General features: G+C 37.7%; 1 protein-coding gene across 4 annotated transcripts in view; it reads right to left on the bottom strand.

Moving 5' to 3' along the window:
• LOC101741158 (furin-like protease 2) overlaps window positions 1–23,062 on the bottom strand; it is a 310,342-nt gene that overhangs the window by 106,082 nt on the left and 181,198 nt on the right. For all 4 annotated transcript variants that reach the window (XM_004926690.5, XM_021348356.3, XM_062674605.1 and 1 more), the window contains one exon: window positions 2,666–3,034. In XM_004926690.5, coding sequence (XP_004926747.1) covers window positions 2,666–2,827 — 162 coding nt within the window. In that variant the 5' untranslated portion in view covers window positions 2,828–3,034. The remainder of the gene's footprint in view (window positions 1–2,665; window positions 3,035–23,062) is intronic.

The following is a 23,062-nucleotide window of genomic DNA, read 5'->3' on the forward strand; positions in this document are numbered from 1 at the left end:
ATGGAACAAAAAAGGTATTTTAAATTAGTATACAACATATCCTAAGCTCACTCAAAGAACAACGGATCAAGAACAATGGAGAATGCTATGTTCAGAGTTTCCCTGTGAATCAGGAATGAAGAGATTAGCAGAGAACCAAGGCAACTGATATAGCCCGAAGTACTGCAAGATTGAAGTGGCTGTGGGCCGGGCCCATTGCACGAACAATGGCTGCTGAGGCTGAAAAGTTCTCAAACGGAGACCCTACACTGGAAAGCATATCGTGGGTATCTTACGTTCTGTTAAAGGTCGCGGGAATCCACTGGATGAAGACTGCACAGTAGCGGTCATTATGGCAAACTTTGGGGAAGGCCTATGACCGGCAGTGGAGGTCTATGATGATATCCTAAATTGAAAAGAGAATGCTGGGAATAGGCAGTGTATAGCGTACTTAGGTGTATCAAATTTATCTGTTACTAGCCGTACTCGCCCGCTTCGCTGAGCATTTAAAATTAACATTATTATTTATTGTCATTGTTATTAGGAAGTCCAAAATTCATATAAATATTAGCCTATCCATTAAGTACATGTATTTTCTACATGGATACCAAGTGTCACATCAATCGGATGCATGGTTCAGTAGTTATAACGGAACATCCATAAAAACCACTGTAGATTTATATATTAGTATAGATTTAAAGATTACTTTCGTTTAGCGTAAAAAAAAAATTAAGCATACCTATACTAACATCAAAAACTATCAGATACCAGCCTAATATAATAGTAATCGCTATCATGAAAGGCCAACCGACTGAAGCCAATTGAAATCCAAAAAAGAATTCTATTAGTATACATTTCGCTGTAGGTACATGATATCATTACTACATGTTATATTGTACCCGAACTAAAGAGCATGCCACATTTACAAGTTTTTGTGTACAAATACCATTATCTGAATCGTTTATCAAAGTCGCGTGAACTACATAATGCGACAAAGGGGACGCCAGTGGAAGTGGGCGGGGGGAAAAGAAATGTGTTACGTCACACATAAGAGAGAAACTAATAAAAATGAGGAGTTCCGTGATTGATGTCACTGTGCTGAACTAAGTTCGTTTGCAATAAAATTCTGTGGTACTTACTATATCAAATAGTGAAAAAGAACTGTTTTAAGCTGTTGTAACTGTTTAACGTACTAGCTGCACATTCATGAGCAGACCTTAATATTATTAACTGTGATAATTCGACTATTATTCATAAATTTCTTGCAATTGAATATTATTCACTCACTCACTCACTCACTCACACTCATCGTGGCCTAAAGGATACGCCCAGTGAAATCTATAAAGAGATGCACTTGTTTGCAAACCCCGAAGCAGGTACCATTTTTTAAATTAGAAAACCTACTTAAAAAATATTCACGATTGATTTCCACGATGAAGGAATAACAACATGGTGTAAAGAAAACCAAACTCACAAAATTATAATTTGCGTAACTACTGGTGGTAGGACGTTTTGTGAGTACGCACGGGTAGATACCATCACCCTGCCTACTTCTGCCGTGAAGCAGTAATGCGTTTCGGTTTGAAGGTTGGGGAAGCCGTTGTAACTATACTGAGGCCGTAGAACTTATATCTCAAGGTGGGTGGCGCATTTACGTTGTAGACATCTATCGGCTCCGGTAACCACTTAACACCTTCTGGGCCGTGAGCTCGTCCAACCATCTAAGCAATAAATAAATAAAAATTCTGAGTACACTAAGAAAAGTAAAGAACAAACTCAATTTAAATCTACAAGTAAAGAAAATTGTAAGTAATCATCTGTTTTCGGCGAAGTCGACGAAGGGGCGTCAAAGCGGAGATAGTGGTATCGGGCAAGCAAAACCCCGGTGTTAGTATTAGAGTCATTAATCACTAGAGAAAACTTAATTGGACGTCTAACGGACAGTCACGCGATGCCCTGCGATATAGTTAACGGAAGAGGTGTTGGCCGTGTGTTGCTAAGAGATACGTAGACACGCAAGTATATTTCAATGGTTGTATCGAGTACGAAAAACTAATTTCATTATTCGCTAATCAAAACTTAAGGAAACGTAAATTACATTTCAATGACATAAGGTCGCTGAAACTTTTTTACAATAAAATCATTTTTCCTTACACTATTTTTAATTCAAATTTATTTTCTATAGGTGGATTTTCTATAAAAGCCTATTTTGTTAGTTTTTTTAAACTATTATTTATTTTTCATTTTATAGTTAAATTTCAATTTTTTTTTAATATTGAATTGTCTTCGGTCCTTAATAAGTATACCAAATTTCGAGTTAATCCGACGTTTTGAAGGGGGTCAAAATCATGTTCAAAGATTCCGTTACATACTAACTTTACTATATATATACTAACTGTAACTTAAATTTCTAATTTTTTCTCTTCTCTTCTCTGTTCACTTTCTACCTATATGTGATTTTGATTGTGGAAACATATTTGGTTTATGTTTTAGCTATTTTTTTAAATATTATATTTTTGTATTGTACTGTTTGTTTCCCAAATATATAAATAAATACTAACATACATACGTCTGAAGCTAATAAAAGCGTATTAACAATCGTATGCTTCACACATAAAGATACATTACCGATTGGATATAATCTATCACAAAAACCTTAACAAAAGTTTCTAATAAAAAGACTGACCTGTCCGTGATTGACGTATCCGTGTCTCCTCACGATGTCATCCACGTGTTCCGGTCCAGAAGGCACGTGAACCGCGAAGTGATTGTGGTAGACCGTGTCACGAGCCCCCTGGCACATGTGCAGTGCCGCCAGCAACGCCAGCGCGCACCATGACGTCACCATGACAGATGCACTCGTCACGCACCCTCACAACCCCGCATCGGTCGCGACCACACAACGACACGTCCGCGACGCGGTGACGACAGAAAAGCAGTCCGATAACAGCACGTTACACGGTACGATATCCGTGGTAACTTTATCACAAACTACAATGCATTAGCAGTTGCGTCTTTCTTGGGCGATTCGGGTACTGGGTCATCCCACTGTTACCTGTAACAATAGATGGGCGGTTAATTTGGGCCGTTAACTTGAAAAGCTTAATTTAAAGGCACTTCCGTGAACGTAACGTGCCCCGTCCGACACTCGAACCGCAAGAGGCGCTTGAGAAATATTAAATGTTAATAAAGAGCGATTTCTTTGACGCGGGCCTCTTCATTTTCAAACAGGCGTTAGTTTCGGTTGTATTCCAGAAGCAAGCGTTGAATAAATACGTTTAGCTTAGGGCGTTCTATATCACGCATCAACGCTATAAGCGAACGCACATAAAGGAACAAAATCCCGAGATTAAAAAAATCCCGAGATTGCCCGATAAGCCATGCGGCAAAGTATGAGAATCCTGACCGTGAATACATCAAGAAAATATTTATTCTCGACGAAGAAAAGTTAGTTCTATTTTAGAAAATGTATTATATAAATATATTTTCTTAACATTTTCCCATTTTAACACTTATATTTACTGTGCAAAACATAACGACCGTACTGTGTTGACTTAAAAAGAGTTTTTAATTTCCTGCAAAACATGAATGTAGCTATAAACTTTTCACGATATGATCTTTCGCAGTTTATTTTTCCTTGTAATAAAACGAGATAAGATTTTGTTAAAAACACATTTTCCATGACAGTGAGACTTGGAAGATTTCTTTACCGTGGGCAGATAGGAGAAATTACGGCTAAGCACGTGTTAAGTCGACACAAGTACCACCAGGCACCAAACATTAAAATCGCAGCCCATTTCAAAACAATGAGAGCCAAATCTCAAATGTGTAACAACTTTAGTATTCTTCAGTATGCATGACTCAAGTTACAAAATGGGAATTCACATCGCATCATTCAGCAGTTACACCTAGGACCAATGAGACATTTTTCAACCCTACAAAATTAGCCTTATCAACTTTAGATCCATAATTTTCCAGCATCACCCCTACAGGGCCAGTATTTTTGGTCACGCGCGCTCCTCACCCTCCGAGGCTACACATCTAAAGGTCTACGGGACCTTCGAATTAATTCGGAGCTACGACGGGGATAATTCTATTAGGCACCGAGATCGGAGCATTGTGGAACGCGAGGGAACTCTAATATTTACGACTTAATAACGCCACCAAATATTTTATTAAGAAAATTTCTAGCAATTTTCACGCTCACGCTCGACGATGAAACTTGATCAAATGTACTACGAATTGAATTAAATATATGTATGATCTTACGTTAGATAAGTTTAATTTGATCAAAGATTCGTTTTTGGTATTGAACGAATAACTTTCTTGAAGGGGTTCTTTGAAATTCTTTATTTCAATTCATATTCTACTTTCTACAAATAACATTGAAAACAAATCTGTGTGAAACGAAACGTAAAAAAATTCAAAATATGTTTTATAGAAAAATTGACGGTAGTTAGCAGAATATTCGAATTTCGACGAATGAATAACACATCAATCGTCCGTGATCACGAAATATCTGCAAATAATGTAGACAATAAAAGATGCGGGATTGAAAACTTCAAATAGTTTTAATTATGTCTACCATTTGCGAAAACCTAACAAAATACTGATAAAATAAATTGTATATTATAGTACTGTCAAAAATATATTTCGAAAGCATTAAATGACATTTAGTGATTAAAACAGTCTTAATATATTATTGTCATAATTCATCTCTTTTTAGAAATTATATCATTGAAATTTTAGCAGCCCCGCAGGAAAAAAAAAACCTGTGTAATATAATAGGAAGAAAGGCTGTCAAAAGCTTCGCTGGAACAAAGGAGATCAGTAAGGAACGTTGAGAAAATTTTATACTTTCCTTCCGAGTGAAATTTATGTGATAGCAGATTCTCTGACTTACAATTTTACTTTTAAATTCTGTTAAATTTATTAAACTATTTATATGAAAATTTAACGACCCGACACAGTAATAATAATTGCAATTTTAATTACTTTCACGAACTTCATAGTCGTCGTGGCCTAAAGGATAAGACGTCCGGTGCATTCGTATGAAGCGATGCACCGGTGTTCGAATCCCGCAGGCGGGTACCAATTTTTCTAATGAAATACGTACTTAACAAATGTTCACGATTGACTTCCACGGTGAAGGAATAACATCGTGTAATAAAAATCAAACACGCAAAATTATAATTTGCGTAATCACTGGTGGTAGGACCTCTTGGGAGTCCGCACGGGTAGGTACCACCACCCCGCCTATTTCCGCCGTGAAGCAGTAATGCGTTTCGGTTCGAAGGGTGGGGTAGCCGTCGTAACTATACTGAGACCTTAGAACTTATATCTCGAGGTGGGTGGCGCATTTACGTTGTAGATGTCTGTGGGCTCCAGTAACCACTTAACATCAGGTGGGCTGTGAGCTCATCCATCCATCTAAGCAATAAAAAATAAAAAAAATACCTTCCAACGAAACTTTCTCGTTAACACCATAAAGTTTTGAATACATTTCCGTACTTTAATCAAATCAAATCAGATCCAGAGCGAAAGGAAAAAAGTAAACAGAAAATAGCACGACAGATCATAAACAAAACACTTATCTTCAGCCTTTAATATAAAGAAAACTTTCATTTCTGCACGCACACAGAAATGATACAGTTTCCTTCGAAAATACCATTTATATTAACATCTGATATTCCAAGGATTACATCAGCGAGACAAGTCAGGGATATCATCATAATTAATACTCACGAAGCTTTCTGGGTGAAATATATTGAAACGAGAGACAAAAGTTTATTAACCCGACAAGTGAAGTGGTCCTCTTTGTAAGCGGTGTCGATGAAATTCTCGAGCCACCCAAATCTTGGCTGAACACCTCAATAATTAGCCGGTTATTCGCAGCAGTCGAGCGACGCGGCATGAATAAAACATCGTTTACGAAACACAAGTGCCATTATGACGACCAATCCGGCCGGGCCTCTGGTAACTCAACTGTATTAGGGAGTGCATAAGGACGAAAAACTTCGTAGGTTCAACCGGGCGGGTCATAGTAGAATGGACACGGTTTATAGTGCCTTCCAGTGCACAGACCAAATCAACAGGGCTGAGGTAAACAGGCGGTGACGTGGCAAACATCGACCGCTATTACTGTTCAAGGGATTAATTAGAATGCATTGCCCGTCCGTTTTCTGAAGTAGTAATAACGGGGCAGGTTCATTCATCAAGTCTCGTATTTGCGTTGCGCGTAAGCCTCGTGCGGTATTACGGGAACACGTTTTCGTAATTAATCAATGTTATATTTAAGTTACAGACAACCCGCATATACAAATGAATGTGCCCATCATTATTGAGAACGCACTGTTATATCGTGTACAGATACTCGTATGCCATAGCAATGAATTGAAATATTCTTACTCGATGATCGATAGAAAAGGAGTGCAGAATGATAATTTTATTTTTTAAGCTATTGCATAGCTTTTATCGCGGGCCTTGAGCGCGGCGACCGAATCATGAAATTCCGTAACGAAAAAAACCTAACACCCCTCACGCCTACCATGTAGCTCGCGTTCAACACATTCACACGTTGTGCTTGTGTAATGTTTGTGAATAAGCGCGTGGCGTGACGTCACACTGCATAAAAAGTCTGCCCATCTGTCTCTCGCGCGGTCTAGCTTATGAGTGCGAAGGGGACAGTTAAGGTTTTGCTTTTATTAATTTAATATAGCGTGGTCTTATTTTATTATTGTTTTAATATTAAATTATCATTGTCTAATTATAATTGCATAAGTTGATAAAAAATGTTATGCAATAGCTTTACCGCGGCAGTTCCCGAGTACCACACGTTTTTTAATTATGCATAAAAAATACATTAAATCAATAAATAAAAACATTACACACACTACCATGTATTGAACACAACGCATACATATAAATATACTCTTTGTTTATTGTCAATTGTCAAACTTTTGTTATTGTTTAAAGGGTGTGGCCAAATTGAGAATAGATTAATATTATTTGTCTAGTGTCGTGTTGGCGAAATCTGTGATTAAAGAAGTACAATCATCTTTGACATTACAACCATAATAATGTTTAAACTGTAGGTTTAAACTTATAATTTCAATTAATTAGGGGGTAACTAGTTCCTAAACGCATTCGACATCTATCATTTTCAAATGTAGCTATCTCGCTCTTTATTTAACTTCTCCCTTGTCTTTTCTTAACAGTGTTCTTATTAAATAATGCTTATCAATTAATTAAATATTTTAATCCTTATATAAAAAGGTTTCATTACAATATTAAATGAATATTTGCGGAGACCATGTAGTGTCAATTGCCATACTTGTTCAACATCGAAATGTCCAGTCTAACCTCTAAGGCTCGTGACCCATAAAAGGTACTTGTGCCCTCTTCGTTTGAGGAATTAAGGTATCCAACTTAGACGAACGGCAGTAACATAAATGAATTCGGATTCCTTGACGGATACGAGAAATATCAAGACTCTTTTCTTTTCGTATGTGCGCTAACATTGAAACCACTCAATTATACTTTTACTATCAACGTTCCTATTTCTTATTGTCATTTCCTTAAAGTCCAGAATCCAACTTTTTTATGTTAAAGTATTACACAAAGTCAAAACGCGAAATGCATTTCTCAGAGTTCCAAGAAAACCTAATGCTTTTACGATTTGAAGCGTGAAATCTTTGAAACTAATATCCCAAGGAATAAATGGTTACATTCTTCGGGGGCCACAAAGAGAAAATTCAATTGAAATGAACTTTACAAGGAAATAAGACGCAGCACGATATAGCCAAGTATAGTAGTTTATAACGTCTAATCGTGAACTCGCTTGTGCGCTAATTGGTTGTTGGCTCAATTTATTTCCTTTCGCGTCGACATTTTATAAAATAAATAAACACTTTCAGTACACTCACGTTGCAAGTACAATACGAATGTGTATTTTATTTTCGATTTGTATTGTTTTATATTTTCACGTTTTTTTAATTGGATCGAGATAATATCTCGCCGCGATTAACAATATGACTAATTTCGGACTACGAAGCAGAAGCAGACCACGGATGAGTAATTACCGCGGGCTGTGGTTGTCAAACGTCAATACCTTGAGACAAAAACTGTTTATTTCCATTTTGCTGCTATATTACTATAAATGGCACTGGCTGTACTAGTTCATAATACATCACACCACTAACAAAATACTTTAGCAGTATGAATTAAAGTTACATAAAAAAGAAAAAAACAAGAAAAGCCCTTAATAACGTGTTATCGAGTAACACTTGCGGCATCACATAATAAATTATTTACGAATTAGTTAAGGTACATCCTAATGATTATGCAATATATAGAACTTATAGTCTTATAATATAATTAGTAATTTCATAATCAAGTAAATAGTTGATTCATATTTCTTTATACTTATAATATTTTATTTCATTAATAATATTTTATTCCGCTTGACAGCTTCCGGCGCAATAAACTTTTAATGTTATTTATGTTATAATAATTCGATAATTCGATATTATTAAATAATAATTGTACGTAAATAATCAACAGAATAATTAAGATAAACAATGTTTAATATTAACTATTAAGTTTGTATTAAAATAGGTCAAGATGTTTGTATAAATACCGGCGGTTAGTATATTTCTGATTGCCCACTGAGTTTCTCGCCGGATCTTCTCAGTGGGTCGCGTTTCCGATTCGGTGGTAGATTCTGCGAAGCACGGCTCTTGCTAGGGTTGGTGTTAGCAACGTCGTCAGGTTTGAGCCCCGTGAGCTCACCTACTAGTTAAGGTTACGCTGATATAGCCTCGCAAGGTTATCAGCTTTATAAGTCGTCGTGGCCTAAAGGATAAGACGTCCGGTGCATTCGTGTCGAGCGATGCACCGGTGTTCGAATCCCGCTGGCGGGTACCAATTTTTCTAATGAAATACGTGCTCAGCAAATGTTCACGATTGACTTCCACGGTGAAGGAATAACATCGTGCAGTAAAAATCAAACTGGCAAAATTATAATTTGCGTAATTACTGGTGGTAGGACCTCTTGTGAGTCCGCACGGGTAGGTACCACCGCCCCGCCTATTTCTGCCGTGAAGCAGTAATGCGTTTCGGTTGGAAGGGTGGGGCAGCCGTTGTGACTATACTGAGACCTTAGAACTATATCTCAAGGTGTGTGGCGCATTTACGTTGTAGATGTCTATGGGCTCCAGTAACCACTTAACATCAGGTGGGCTGTGAGCTCGTCCACGCATCTAAGCAATAAAAAAAATAAAAAAAATCAGCTTAGGTAGGGGGAAAAAATCTGATTCATTCGTATTCTACCCGTCTTAACGTGTATTGAAGAGAACATATTATTTCGTGTGGATGTAAAATGCCTCAATTGTCGCCGCCACCCTTTTAATAATCCTTTAACAAAAGTCTAGTTCCGTATAAAAAACATCAGGCATCTAACAACCGAGTCCACCCGCAAGTACCTACATGCCCGAACAGCTTATGATCGATAAAGTTGTGCTATATAATATATTATCAAGTCGATACACGGAATGCGGCGCGCGTTATACTTGCAACTGCGTTCGCGTGCCGAATACGTAAATACGTAACGTCAATTCTATACGAAAAGATAATATTAAAAGTGTATTAATGTAATATATACATACATACATGTAAACAATAAAATTTTTACTGTTTTTGCGATGTTTTCGCGTGGTGTTACTGGTGGTAGGACCTATTGTGAGTCCGCGCTGGTAGGTACCACCATCCTGCCTGTTTCTGTAGTAATGCGTTTCGGTTTGAAGGGTGGGGCAGCCGTTGTAACTATACTCAGATCTTAGAACTTATATCTCAAGGCGAGTGGCGCATTTACGTTGTAGATGTCGATGGGCTCCAGTAACCACTTAACACCAGGTGGGCTGTGAGCTCGTCCACCCATCTAAGCCGTAACGGTTTGCTTGTGTGCTTGTTTTATTGACTCAAAAACGACTGAAGCAAATTTTCATGTTCATAGCCTAAAAAAAGGTATTGATTAGATTAAAAAAGAAGTTGCAATTTATTAGGCCGCTGTTTACAGCTAAGGGCTCCTTTCAAACATCGCTTCAAGAAGCATATTTCATAGCGTTGCCACGACACCTAGGAAGAGAATTACTTCCAAACTTTTATAGATAGAAATGTAAAAATGTTTTCTGAAAGTGCACTGAGGATTCTCGCAGCGGCTTCGGTCTATCTTACGCGGTGCTAACTGAACATGGGAACCCGTAGTAGCCGCAAATTGAATGGCGCTTTGAGTCATGTGATTGAACTCTCAATTGCCTTTGATGACAAACATTTGGGAGAAGGTAGTGTAAAGAAAACGAAATTTTTTTTTTTGCTTAGATGGGTGGACGAGCTCACGGTCCACCTTTTTTTTTTTATTGCTTAGATGTGTGGACGAGCTCACAGCCCACCTGGTGTTAAGTGGTTACTGGAGCCCATAGACATCTACAACGTAAATGCGCCACACACCTTGAGATATAGTTCTAAGGTCTCAGTATAGTCACAACGGCTACCCCACCCTTTAAACCGAAACGCATTACTGCTTCACGGCAGAAATAGGCGGGGCGGTGGTACCTACCCGTGCGGACTCACAAGAGGTCCTACCACCAGTAATTACCACCTGTTGTTAAGTGGTTACCAGAGCCCGCAGACATCTACAACATAAATGCCGCCACCCACCTTGAGATATGAGTTCTAAGGTCTCAGTATAATTATTCTTACCTATACTATATACTCTTGTATCTGCAACTATATAAAAAAAAACTAGTTTCGCCTGCAAATTAAATTGTCTCTATTTACTCTTCCTTCTCATACTTCACTCTTTAATTCTGGGACAAATAATCTGTTAAATCACATGTTTGAATTTCTATCAAACATTCTATCGAATATGTATGCATATAGCCATATAATATAATGTATATAGAAACTGAATCTACCTCATTAATAACCATAATAATACTTTTAATTTATCAGTTACAGATAGACTTATTGCCATATTACATTGTTTATTGCCATTACCAAACTAAAGACGTTTAATAGGACCGATAAACCTATATCTTAAACTACGATCAGTCTGAATTTAGATTTTAATCAATCTGATGTGGTATTATGGTTAAATACTCTCTGATAATCTGTACAATACTGTGTAACGTGTACTCAAACTGCCGATCATGTTCATTACAACGAGAACAATGAGAATTGTTTAGACAGCTTATTATGCTGGGGCACGAGCTTTCAACCGACGCGACGTAGCGAGTTATGCTACGCTCGCTCTACGAACTGCTACGATGGTTTACACACTTAATGCTACATTTCTATCTCTACGACATATTATGTTAGCGCATTTTATACATTTTTTTTTTAAGGGATTTTATGACCTGGTAACTAGGACCTTTAAGTCATGTCATATTTTAATTTATATTCTTATTTTTATGAAAAATAATAAAATGAAGTGAAATGAAATGAATATGATTAATTTAAGACATTAATCAACTGGGATGAAACTAAATGACATGTGATGATATGGGATGAAATATAATTTCAGTAAAATGGTGGTCATTTACGGAGATTTTTTTCAGTGGACTTTTTGGAGGATCCCGATAAGTTATGTTCAGCGGCTTTGTTTCATTTTCCCATATTTGTGCACTTTCACAGATATTAAACAGTTAATAAACCACCGTTATTACACATTTAAACCTGAAGAAACACTAAATAGACAAAATAAAACAAATCACACAACTTCACTCCTCGCGTTCCGCCAAAAAGTCCTCGCATTTTATATGATTTCAAGTGTTGCTGAATTTTTACTCATGTTTTAATTTTTTAATGTGATCGCATACAAGCTCACCTGTGCGTATGTGATCATTGTCGCTTGTGGACATCGAAGCAGGAACACAGAAAGCTACTTACTGCCTACGACTGTGTACTCTTTTAGCATCTATTTTTAAGAATTTATATTTAACATTTAAGTACCTATATTTAACATTATGTGTATTCTATAACACTGAGATGTTATTTTAAGGAAGATTTTTGTTTTGATTTTGTTCTTTTTTTGGTTTTGTTGTTGTTGTTTGTTATTCTTTTATTAATGCACCTACCATGCATTATCTCTGCACCACCCTATGGTCGACCGGAAGAGAATGCCCGTGGCATTAAGTGTACAAGTTTTGTTTTGTGCATAAAGTAAAAATAAATAAATAAATAAATTTATACGAGAATAGATAGGCTCCTAAATGAATCAACTAAACTCATTTCATCTACATCGGTTTTCGCGAATCGTATACAAATTAGTTTTTATTTATTTATTTATTTATTGTTAAAATAGAAGTAGAAACACAATCATAATTCGCATCTGTGCTTGAACTAGCCGATAAAGAATACAACAGCTTTACTTCAGACACACAAACATAGCAAATTAATAAACAAAAATTAAACTGAAATTCATGGATTGCATAAAAGTGACAATATGTGAGCTTAAAATATAATATAACAATTAACAAAAAATATTGAAATGAATGTATTAATGCACTCTCTGTGTTTATACATAATTACAAATACATATATATTTTAGTTTTACGCCGCAGTTCGTCTATGACCACGAAAACTGTACAATATTCTAAACGTTGGAAATAACATAATTACAATAAAAACGCGACATTAAATCTTACCAAAAGGAGTTTAAATTATAAAGTTAATTTTATACACACACAAAAATTTTATAAAATTATACTAACAATTTATTGTGTGCGTACAGCCCTAACATCATTTTCGTGAAGAATAACACATATTATGTTATGGAATTTCTCCATTCCAATCTCATTTAAAAATAACAATAGCGTTATAACTACCTAATCCGAATTAGACCCTGTAAAGTATTTTTTTTTTCATTATTCAACCTTTAACCTGATATACACCGTAGTGAAAACTGAAAAACGCTTTTAGTACCGGTAATTCGTGTAATACAACGGTAATTATGTAAATGTTCGTAATTAATATCGGAGTGATGAATATTTAAGAGGCTATTGTTACCAAGAAATATTAACGTCGCTACCGACGGCTTCAGATACGAAATGACTTATGTGCCAACGTGATCGTCACAAAAAGCTTCCGGGTTTCCTCAATTCATTTTAACATTCCTTTATGATAATAATATTTATATTGAACGCGTTTTAATTAGTACACTTTTATTACAACGCTTTGAGTTGTAAATCAGACAAAACCATTTTTGGGTTTTCTAATAAATTTTGTAAATATTTAATGTTTCGCTCATTATGTGTCGTTGTAAATTATGAATTCCATTTTAATTCTGTTTAAGTGTGCATTTGATATGCACGAATTGAAATAATAAGCTGCTAATTACTTTGTATAATTTTATTTTCTTACTAGCGGTCCGCTCCCCGTGCTGGAGTCATGGTCCAGACGGCTGGCTGATCCTTCGGCTGGTCGTAGGACCGTCGAGGCGATTCGCCCGGTCCTTGTGGATTGGGTGAATCGTGACAGAGGACGCCTCACTTTCCGGCTCACGCAGGTGCTCACTGGGCATGGTTGTTTCGGTGAGTTCCTGCACCGGATCACAGCCGAGCCGACGGCAGAGTGCCACCATTGTGGTTGCGACTTGGACACGGCAGAGCATACGCTCGTCGCCTGCCCCGCATGGGAGGGGTGGCGCCGTGTCCTCGTCGCAAAAATAGGAACCGACTTGTCGTTGCCGAGTGTTGTGGCATCGATGCTCGGCGACGACGAGTCGTGGAAGGCGATGCTCGACTTCTGCGAGTGCACCATCTCGCAGAAGGAGGCGGCGGGGCGCGTGAGAGACGCACAATCCCGCCGCCGTCGAGCGGGGGCCAGGGAGGCTGATCTCGCCCAAGCCCTGGCCCTCTAAGTGTTTCGGGTCCCCCTCACATGTCGGTCTGGGGACCGGCGAGGGGGGCCTAAGAAGACGACGTGCAAGCTGCTCTGCACGCGTTTTACGCAAGCATCCGGGTGATGGAAGGCCGGCTATCCTCGACCCACGCTGGTTCTGGCCCAGCGGGGTATTCCGTAGGGTAACCCACTCTAACCGGCGCCATCTAGGCGGGCTTCGGACAGTCTGCCGACCGAGAGGGCTGGTGGTCGTGGCGCCGACCACCGCCAGTCCGGCGTCCCGAGGGGGAGGGTGATGGGAGAGATGTGCTCCGCACTAAACGCTTCACTTTCCCCCCTTTGCCTTGTCATGAGTTCTGTCTCATGCGAGGTTTGGACGTTGGTTGTTGAGCGACAGGAGGTTTTAGTCAGTTCGACTCTGACATACCCCGCCCAGTATCCCCAGAAAAGGGCGGAAGTCCGGCGATTTCCTCCTGACCAAAAAAAAAAAAAAGCGGTCCGCTCCGGCTCCGCTCGGGTCTTTAACAAAAATTTCAACGATACTTGATGTTGTTTTATTTTTTTAAATATTGCGGCGTAACTATAATAGTTAGACATATGCTGTCGCGACACTTTTTGTAAATAATAATGTGTTCTACAAAGTCATAGTACATTATTTTATTCTATCATCAATCGTTTTTGCAGGACACCAGATGTAAAGAATATTTTAGGTAATTACTTTACACCTTGGGTTATATTATTGGAGTTTTAGTAAGAATCCCTAATTTTTTTAAAAAAAGATTATAGCCTATGTCACTTGGAAGTAGTATAGCTTCAAAATAGTGAAAGAATTTTTCAAATCGGTTCAGTACTTTCGGAGCCTATTCAATACAAACAAACAAACAAATATTTCCTCTTTGTAATATTAGTATAGGTGTCTCAAATCTGCTGATATAAAACCGAAATTCATTAGTTATGCAATTTTAAACAGATTTTTTATTTGTGACCGTGGTAACAATCTATTTTTCTTGCACTAAATTAAATTTAGAGCTCAAGGCCTTTCTGGTACCAGCTAATCACCGGGGTCCATAAACACCATGACAGGAATACCATTACCAAACTTTCGACACGAGTTCGAAGTCTCTGTTGGGTAGTATAATGGTTGTTCCACCCGGAACGGATGACTGCATCGCGGCAAAAATGGTCAGGTCGATAGTAACTACTCTTGCGGGTTCAAAATACGCTCTCTACTGGCGGTAGGACCTCTTGTGAGTCCGCACAGGTAGGTACCACTACCCTGCTTATTTGTCGTGAAGCAGTAGTGCGTTTCGGATTGAAGGGTGGCGGCGCAGCCGTTGTGATTAATCCGAGACCTTAGTACTTATATCTGAAGGTGGGTGGCGGCATTTACGTTGTAGATGTCTATGGACTTCGGTAACCACTTAACACCAGGTGGGCTGCGAGACCGTCCACACAACTAAGCAATTAAAAAAAAATACGCCTTTTTACCAGTAAATTATATCCTACATAATTCTTCGGGTACTCTACCAAATATGTTCCTAAAATCATGCTTGAGGTTCTCGTTGAAGCACCTACTATATTAATGTAAGCATTCACATGTGATTTTAAAAGAAGACATATTTATTTATTTTAAACTAGTTGACCCGGCAGACTTCGTAGTGCCTCAATCGAGAAATAAAAGACCTAAACTTTTGTATTAAATAAACTTAAAACAAACAAAAGGAATCCGTCTGACGGGGGGACATCGAAGGAAAAATAAAATTGTTATTTTTATTTAATTCCGAGCATTTTCATATCTATATATACCTTTTAAACCTTCTCTGGACTTTCACAAATAATTCAAGACCAAAATTAGCCAAATCGGTGCAGACGTTCTCGAGTTTTAGCGAAACTAATGAACAGCAACTCATATATATATATATATACACTTTAAACTGTGACTTCACGCAGGGCGAACGCACTGCACTAACGCTATGCTGACGGATATCTATTATAAGCAGTGAACTCGAGTGCAGGATGTAAGAGGCACTCGCGGGGGGCCACTTGCATACGTTGAGCTCCCTCTCAGGAGACACACAATGGCCCCCTCGACCGGCTCTCGTATCTCATACGACACAGCCATGCGGCGTGCGACCGACGAAACGATCGGAATGGATTGATATCCACTTCAGACGATATAAGTCACCGAAATGATAAATCCGCAACATAATTTTTAATACTTCTCGAAATCCATATCCATAATACGTCCGATATGTCATTATGTTAATTAGAAGAAGAAAAATCAGCTTTGGAACAGGTGACATTGGTTGGCTCCAATAACCAGACCTGTGATGCTATTATTATTTTAGATGCACTGAAAAAAACACCTCGTTACAAGTCTAGCTTGTTCAAAACCCGATCTTGTCGACGTATACTATATATTTTAAGAATTGCATACTCAATTATTACACGCAAACATACATCATCTACTTTTCGTAAGAATTATATACTCGTATTACGACCTACCAGAATATAAGTAGTCACTGAGGTTTACGAACATCAGAAATTCCAGGGGCACGCCAGCATTTATTGCGAAAGGTCTGCCCTAGAGATACATATTTTATTTTCATGCATTTGTCTTACGGCTAAGTAATCTTATATGATGACCGAAAACAAACAATACCTTAGTCTCAAATCAGCATGCTCACACAGGAAAAAAAAGGGTGTGTGGTGTCGTGGGACACCTTTTAGGAACGAAGTTCCTTATTATAAAAATATTAATTTTTAAGTTCTATTCGAGGTATAAAGAAAATAACACTGGAGGTTTCGCAACAACCCACGGTCATTCGGTAACGTGCGAACTTATTGTGGTACGCTTCATTCACGGTTGTTTACATAAGAGTTAGTGTATTACGCAAACGAACGCTCTGAGATCGTGGTCAATGAATGATAAAAAAATATGTTATTTTTTGTACGTTATTATAAAGTTAAGTCATACTATGTGTGCATTACTAATAAAAATCTTACGTTACGGACGTTTTTTCCCGGTTAGGGTACCCCTCCGCATCGTCCCATGAGGAACTGCGTTCCAACATATGTTTAGCATTAATTATTTCCATAGTAGATATTTTCCAGATTCTAGATAAAACAAATAAAAACTTGTCGTTCTGAGCTCTTACGTCAAAATAGCATTGTTAATGATACAGATTTTCTTCTGCGATTACTAACCGTTACTTCAACTTGAACTCTTCCAGACAAACCATTAATATTACCTTCGACCTTAACAATTTTATCATTTAGCGCACCAACAGGGTCTGTTTCAAACTAAACGCCAGCGGGCCCATCATGTTTCCTCGTTAAAACTTGCTTAAACTTTCAAATTAATGGTATTTACGAAAAGTTTCAAAGAAAACGGTACGAGCTTCGTTTAATCTTGTTTTTAGAATCGAAGTTATGCGATTGTCTAGACAGATAACTAAATTGGTTCGATAATTATTTTTTTAAACTTTTCTTTGTTCTCGTCAAAGGCATATTCGTTATTGATTCGCTGCGAGCCGTTGCTAATTATATCTTAACTTCGTTTTATAATTTACTTAAAGTTGTCTATAGTGTTTCGCAAATTCACTTTGACAAATGATCGTTTCAGATTTCGATCACACTGAATGCATTACTTTTAAATTATTTTCGTTCAAGTCCTGTAAGCTTTTTCTTATTCTATTTAAAATAACAAACGTAACTACGGCTAATGAAAACAAATGCGTCCAGAATAAATCTTAGGTAATTTTGGACTGTTTACGTTTCTTTATCTAAAATACAAGGGAAGCAAAGAAATTTAACAAAAAAACGATCAGTATTTTGTTTTTGCGAGTGTGGAGTAGAACCGAAGATCGGGTTCAGTGGCGAGCTTTGGGGGAGGCCTATGTCCAGCAGTGGACTGCCGCAGGCTGATGATGAGTGTGGAGTATATTAACATTAAAATTAGTCATATTTTTTTTGGTGGTAGGACCTCTTGTCCGCGCCGGTGGGTACCACCGCCCTGCCTATTTCTGCCGTGAAGCAGTAATGCGTTTCGGTTTGAGGGGTGGGGCAGCCGTTGTAACTATTCTTTGAGACCTTAGAACTTATATCTCAAGGTGGGTGGCGCATTTACTTTGTAGATGTCTATGGGCTCCAGTAACCACTTAACACCAGGTGGGCTGTGAGCTCGTCCACCCATCTAAGCAATAAAAAAAAAAAAAAATTATAGCGTAATATATGATATATGATATGATAATGATGATGATGATAATATGATAAGCATAGACCGCCTAATGTTCCATACTTTACGTCGTTGGGGCCACGTTCTGATCTGCTTTTTAAAGTAATAAAAATGTACTGTATAGTATAATTTTCATTAAACAAATTATTAATATTATAACAATAGTACAATATAAATTTTTTACAACGTTCCATACATGCATTCAGAACGTTGCCAATTTCCAATGGTGGATAATGTTAGTCATAACATAACCGACTCTTCTTCGGTAGGCTTAAATTTCATTCAGTGATAGTCAAATTAATCCTCTAGCTCGCCGCTTCACGGATTTGTCACATAAATTCTGGTCTTTACGGCTTCATTAATCATCAAATTAAACTTTCCAATTTAGAAGTGAAGCCGGAATCTTGTTATTCTAAAATAGTTTATTAATCCGAATACATAGTAAAACTTAGGGAAATTTTTTGGATTTTTTTTTTATTGCTTAGATGGTTGGACGAGCTCACAGGTCACCTGGTGTTAAGTGGTTACTGGAGCCAATAGACATCTACAACGCAAACGGCTGCCCCACCCTTCAAACCGAAACGCATTACTGCTTCACGGCAGAAATAGGTAGGGTGGTGGTACCTACCCGCGTGGACTCACAAGTGGTCCTACCACCACTAAATAAATTAATTTTTTTAAGGAGCCATCCATGCTGCTGATTCCTGAATGATTACTTTACAGAGAAATAAAAATAAAAAAACGTTTAGGAATCTTAGGTTATTGCTCTCTATTACATCTCACTCCATGTACCTACGAACTAAGACTAGCTTACGAGCGCTGACCCGGGTTACGTGAAGTTTGTAAACCACCAATCAAAAAAGCAACATCCTGTATGTTCGCATCGCATACGTACGATTTATCGTAAATAAAAGGAACAATCAAATTTTGGTAGACTGAAATTACAGAACTCCATAATGATAATACATATTTTTTTCGCAATAATGAAATAACACTTTTTTTAAACATAATATTATTATCCGCAACACGCTTCGTCAGATTATAGAAACAGAGTTATCAGCAACATGCTTCGTCAAAAAGTACAATACTTACTTTCAGCTACATGATCATACTTAACAAATAGTTAATAAACAGTGCACAGCACTACACAATGAAACTTTGCTAAATCTCGATTAGAAAATACTGAAAGCAAAAAATTGAATCAATATGCTTCTAAAGTTCATATAACAGTAACCAACAAACACCCTTTACATAAACAGAGATTATTTACAAATCTATGTAAAAAAACAGGTGAGGTGATCGTTCTCATCGAACCCGTCGCTTGCAACAAAAGACTCGACTAGTAAATTAACCCATAGACACAGCCCACTGAGTTTCTTGCCGGATCTTCTCAGTGGGTCGCGTTTCCGATCCGGTGGTAGATTCTGCGAAGCACTGCTCTTGCTATGGCCAACGTTAGCAACACTTCCAGTTTAAGCCCCGTGAGCTCACCTACACGTTAGGGTGAAGCTGAAACAACCTCTCAAGGCTATCAGCATAGGTAGGGGAAAAAGAAGACTGGCGACTTTCATTATACATTATACATATGACGAACATTTTTACTGGTGGTAGAACCACTTGTGAGTCCGCACGGGTAGGTACCACCGCCCTGCCTATTTCTGCCGTGAAGCAGTAATGCGTTTCGGTTCGAAGGGTGGGGCAGCCGTTGTAACTATACTGCGACTTTAGAACTTGTATCTCAAGGTGGGTGGCGCGTCTACGTTGTATATGTCTATGGGCTCCAGTAACCACTTAACACCAGGTGGGCTGTGAGCTCGTCCACCCACCTAGCAATAAAAAAAAAAATACATTAGACAAAAATTTCAAAACTCTTTTGTTAGACCAAAATCATACCACAAACATGTGTTGTTGTTTACAACATAAAACCACTTTTTGCGTATCACATCATATAATGAAACACTGAAAAAAAAAAGAAGGCAAAACGCCATTATTTAAAACGGCCAGTTTAATACACAACGGAGACGTGATCTTTTCACAAATTGCAGCGATTACGGCCTTAATTCCCGGGCATCGCCTTAATTTGTCTTGGAGTCGAGTCGATGTTATATACCTTGTCCTGACAAAATACCTGTCAGATAACGTTCTAACAACGTATTATCTGCCGCTACGTTCGCACTGTCAATCGTTTTGTAGATCGAACACGAATAACGAGTATTTTACGAGTGTAATTATTTCGACGGAAAAGAGCGGAATAAAATTGTCGTAACTTAAGATTCCGTCGATTTCTTTTTTATTGCTTAGATTGGTCTACCCAAGCCAGCTGAGGGCCAACGTGGTGTTAAGTAGTTACCGGTGCCCATAGAGATCTACAACGTAAATGCCTCCACTCATCTTGAGACAAGAGTTCTAAGGTCTCAGTTGTAATAGTACAACGGCTGCTCCACCCTTCAAACCGGAGCGCATTCACGGCACAAATAGGCAGGGTAATAGTACCTACCTAAAATCTATATATTAATAACAAAACCTTTATACCCTTTTTTAGTAAAATTGCGCCGTCGGCGGAGTGTGAAATTATCCACACTTATATAGGGTATAGAGAAGAAGTGCAGAATGTTAATTTTTTTTTTAATTATGCATAAAAAGTACATGTATTTACACGTGTGTGACACGTATGCATAATATTTGTTTATTAACAAACTTTTCTTATTGTTTATAGTCTGTGGTCAAATTGAGAATAGATTAAATACTGTTTGTCTTTATTAATATTTGTCCTAAGTGTAGTCTTGCCGAAATCTGTGATTATTGAAGTATAATAAGTCTTTGACAATAGAATCATAATTGTGTACAAACTTTCAATTAATTATAGTCGAATTTCGACTGCCGGGGAACCACTATTATAAATATATAGACGATATATACACACATATATACATGAATATATTTTGTGAAGAATTAATACAACACTGAAGTGTAGCCATTATTTTAAAATATTAGTTTACGCGAAGGTTTTAGAGCAGAATCTTAAATCGACTTCAAAAAAAAGACTTCTCAAGACGAATGTATTCTCAGAATTTTCTACTAGGTGAAGCGATTTTTATCTTTCCATGTATTCTCTTTTTATTTGAAATCTGACGCTTCTCATGTGGTCTCATTTTAATTTTATCAAAATCTGACCTGAATATTTTAGTTATCCTTAAGAATGCAAATTTAGTAACTTCGACTACCTTGATAATATTTTCATTCTATTTTGTTGAAGTCGGTTATTATCAATCTTTAAACTTAAACTATTCATCTCTATGAACTGTACTCTTACAGAAAACGAGAAATGGCCGCACAAAATTCCTCAAGACCGCGGTGTGTTAGGTTTTATTTTCGTTACGGAATTTCTTGATTCAGTCGCCACGCTCAAAACCCGCGATAAAGGCTATGCAATAGCTTAAAAAAAACATTGTTTATATTAGTTTGACGGGATTTTAAAAAAAATAACATAGCAACGATTTCTTTATACTGATTATTTTCATACAGGTTCAATTAAATCGAATATTTCCATCAAACAGAGGCTAAATGAAGGGCAATTCCGGTACGAAATAATAATAGTTACGTTCGTAATGGAGTAAAATAATAACCGACAGGGAATATTACCTCGTGATAATCACCTTTGGCACGGAGCACGCCCGTATAACATTATACGAAATTTATACCTATATAAATCGTATGTATCTTGGAATACATATATACCTATTTATAGTTTCATGAGAATCAAAATTCCTTTTATACTTTAACGTTATGTATTGATAGCTTTTTTTTGGGTTGGTGATTTCTCGTTCTCCATAACCATTGTTACCGTAAAATTAATGAAATGTACCCTCTGACCTAAACAGTTTTTGCACCTCATACAAGCGTAAAATGATAAAGACGTTAAATAATTTTTAATCCTTCTCGAAATCCATATCCATAATACGTCCAATATGTCATTATGTTAATTAGAAGAAAAAAAAAACAGCTTTGGAACATGTGACATTGGTTGGCTCCAATAACCAGACCTGTGATGTTATTATTATTTTAGATTCACTGAAAAAAGCACCTCGGTACAACTCTAGCTTGTTCAAAACTCGATCTTGTCGACGTATACTATATGTTTTAAGAATTGCATGCTCAATTACTACACGCAGACATACATCATCTACTTGTCGGATATTTTCCAAAAAATATCCTCAACTAAGCTTGAATTCAATCGTATAGCCATCTGACAGATAATAATTTGAAACACGTTCGAACAAAAATGTTTTTTTACTAATGTTTCTGCATTAGTAATACACAATGTGAGAAATAGCAGCTGCTATGCGGGATCTATCTACACGAGGTAAAGCGGGGGGCGCCTCATCAGCCCACATGTTTGGGGCTGTGGAGCATTATGTTAGAAGAGTTGAACTAAACGACCTCAACCTTTTTTTTTATTGCTTAGATGGGTGGACGTGCTCACAGCCCACCTGGTGTTAAGCGGTTACTGGAGCCCTAAGACATCTACAACGTAAATGCGCCACCCACCTTGAGATATAAGTTCTATGGTCTCCGTGTAGTTACAACGGCTACCCCACCCTTCAAACCGAAACGCATTACTGCTTTACGGTAGAAATAGGCGGGGTGGTGGTACCTACCCGTGCGGAGTCACAAGAGGTCCTACCACCAGTAAACCTTTTTACATTCTATTATCCCATATACGTTCTTATTACAATCCAACATTTTTAAACGCAGTTTATGCTTAGAGTACGTACGCTTGTGACATCATCACCATCAGCCTACAGTCGTCCACTGCTGGACATAGGCCTCTCCCAATCCACATCACCGAGCCCGATCCTGAGATCTCCTCTTCTAACTCCTGCCGGCCACCATTCGGACTTCATCGCACTGACGCGTGGGACAAATTAGAACCTCGTAGAAGCTAAT

Source organism: Bombyx mori, chromosome 21, assembly GCF_030269925.1.
Source record: "Bombyx mori chromosome 21, ASM3026992v2".
NCBI classification, from domain to species: Eukaryota; Metazoa; Arthropoda; class Insecta; order Lepidoptera; family Bombycidae; genus Bombyx; species Bombyx mori.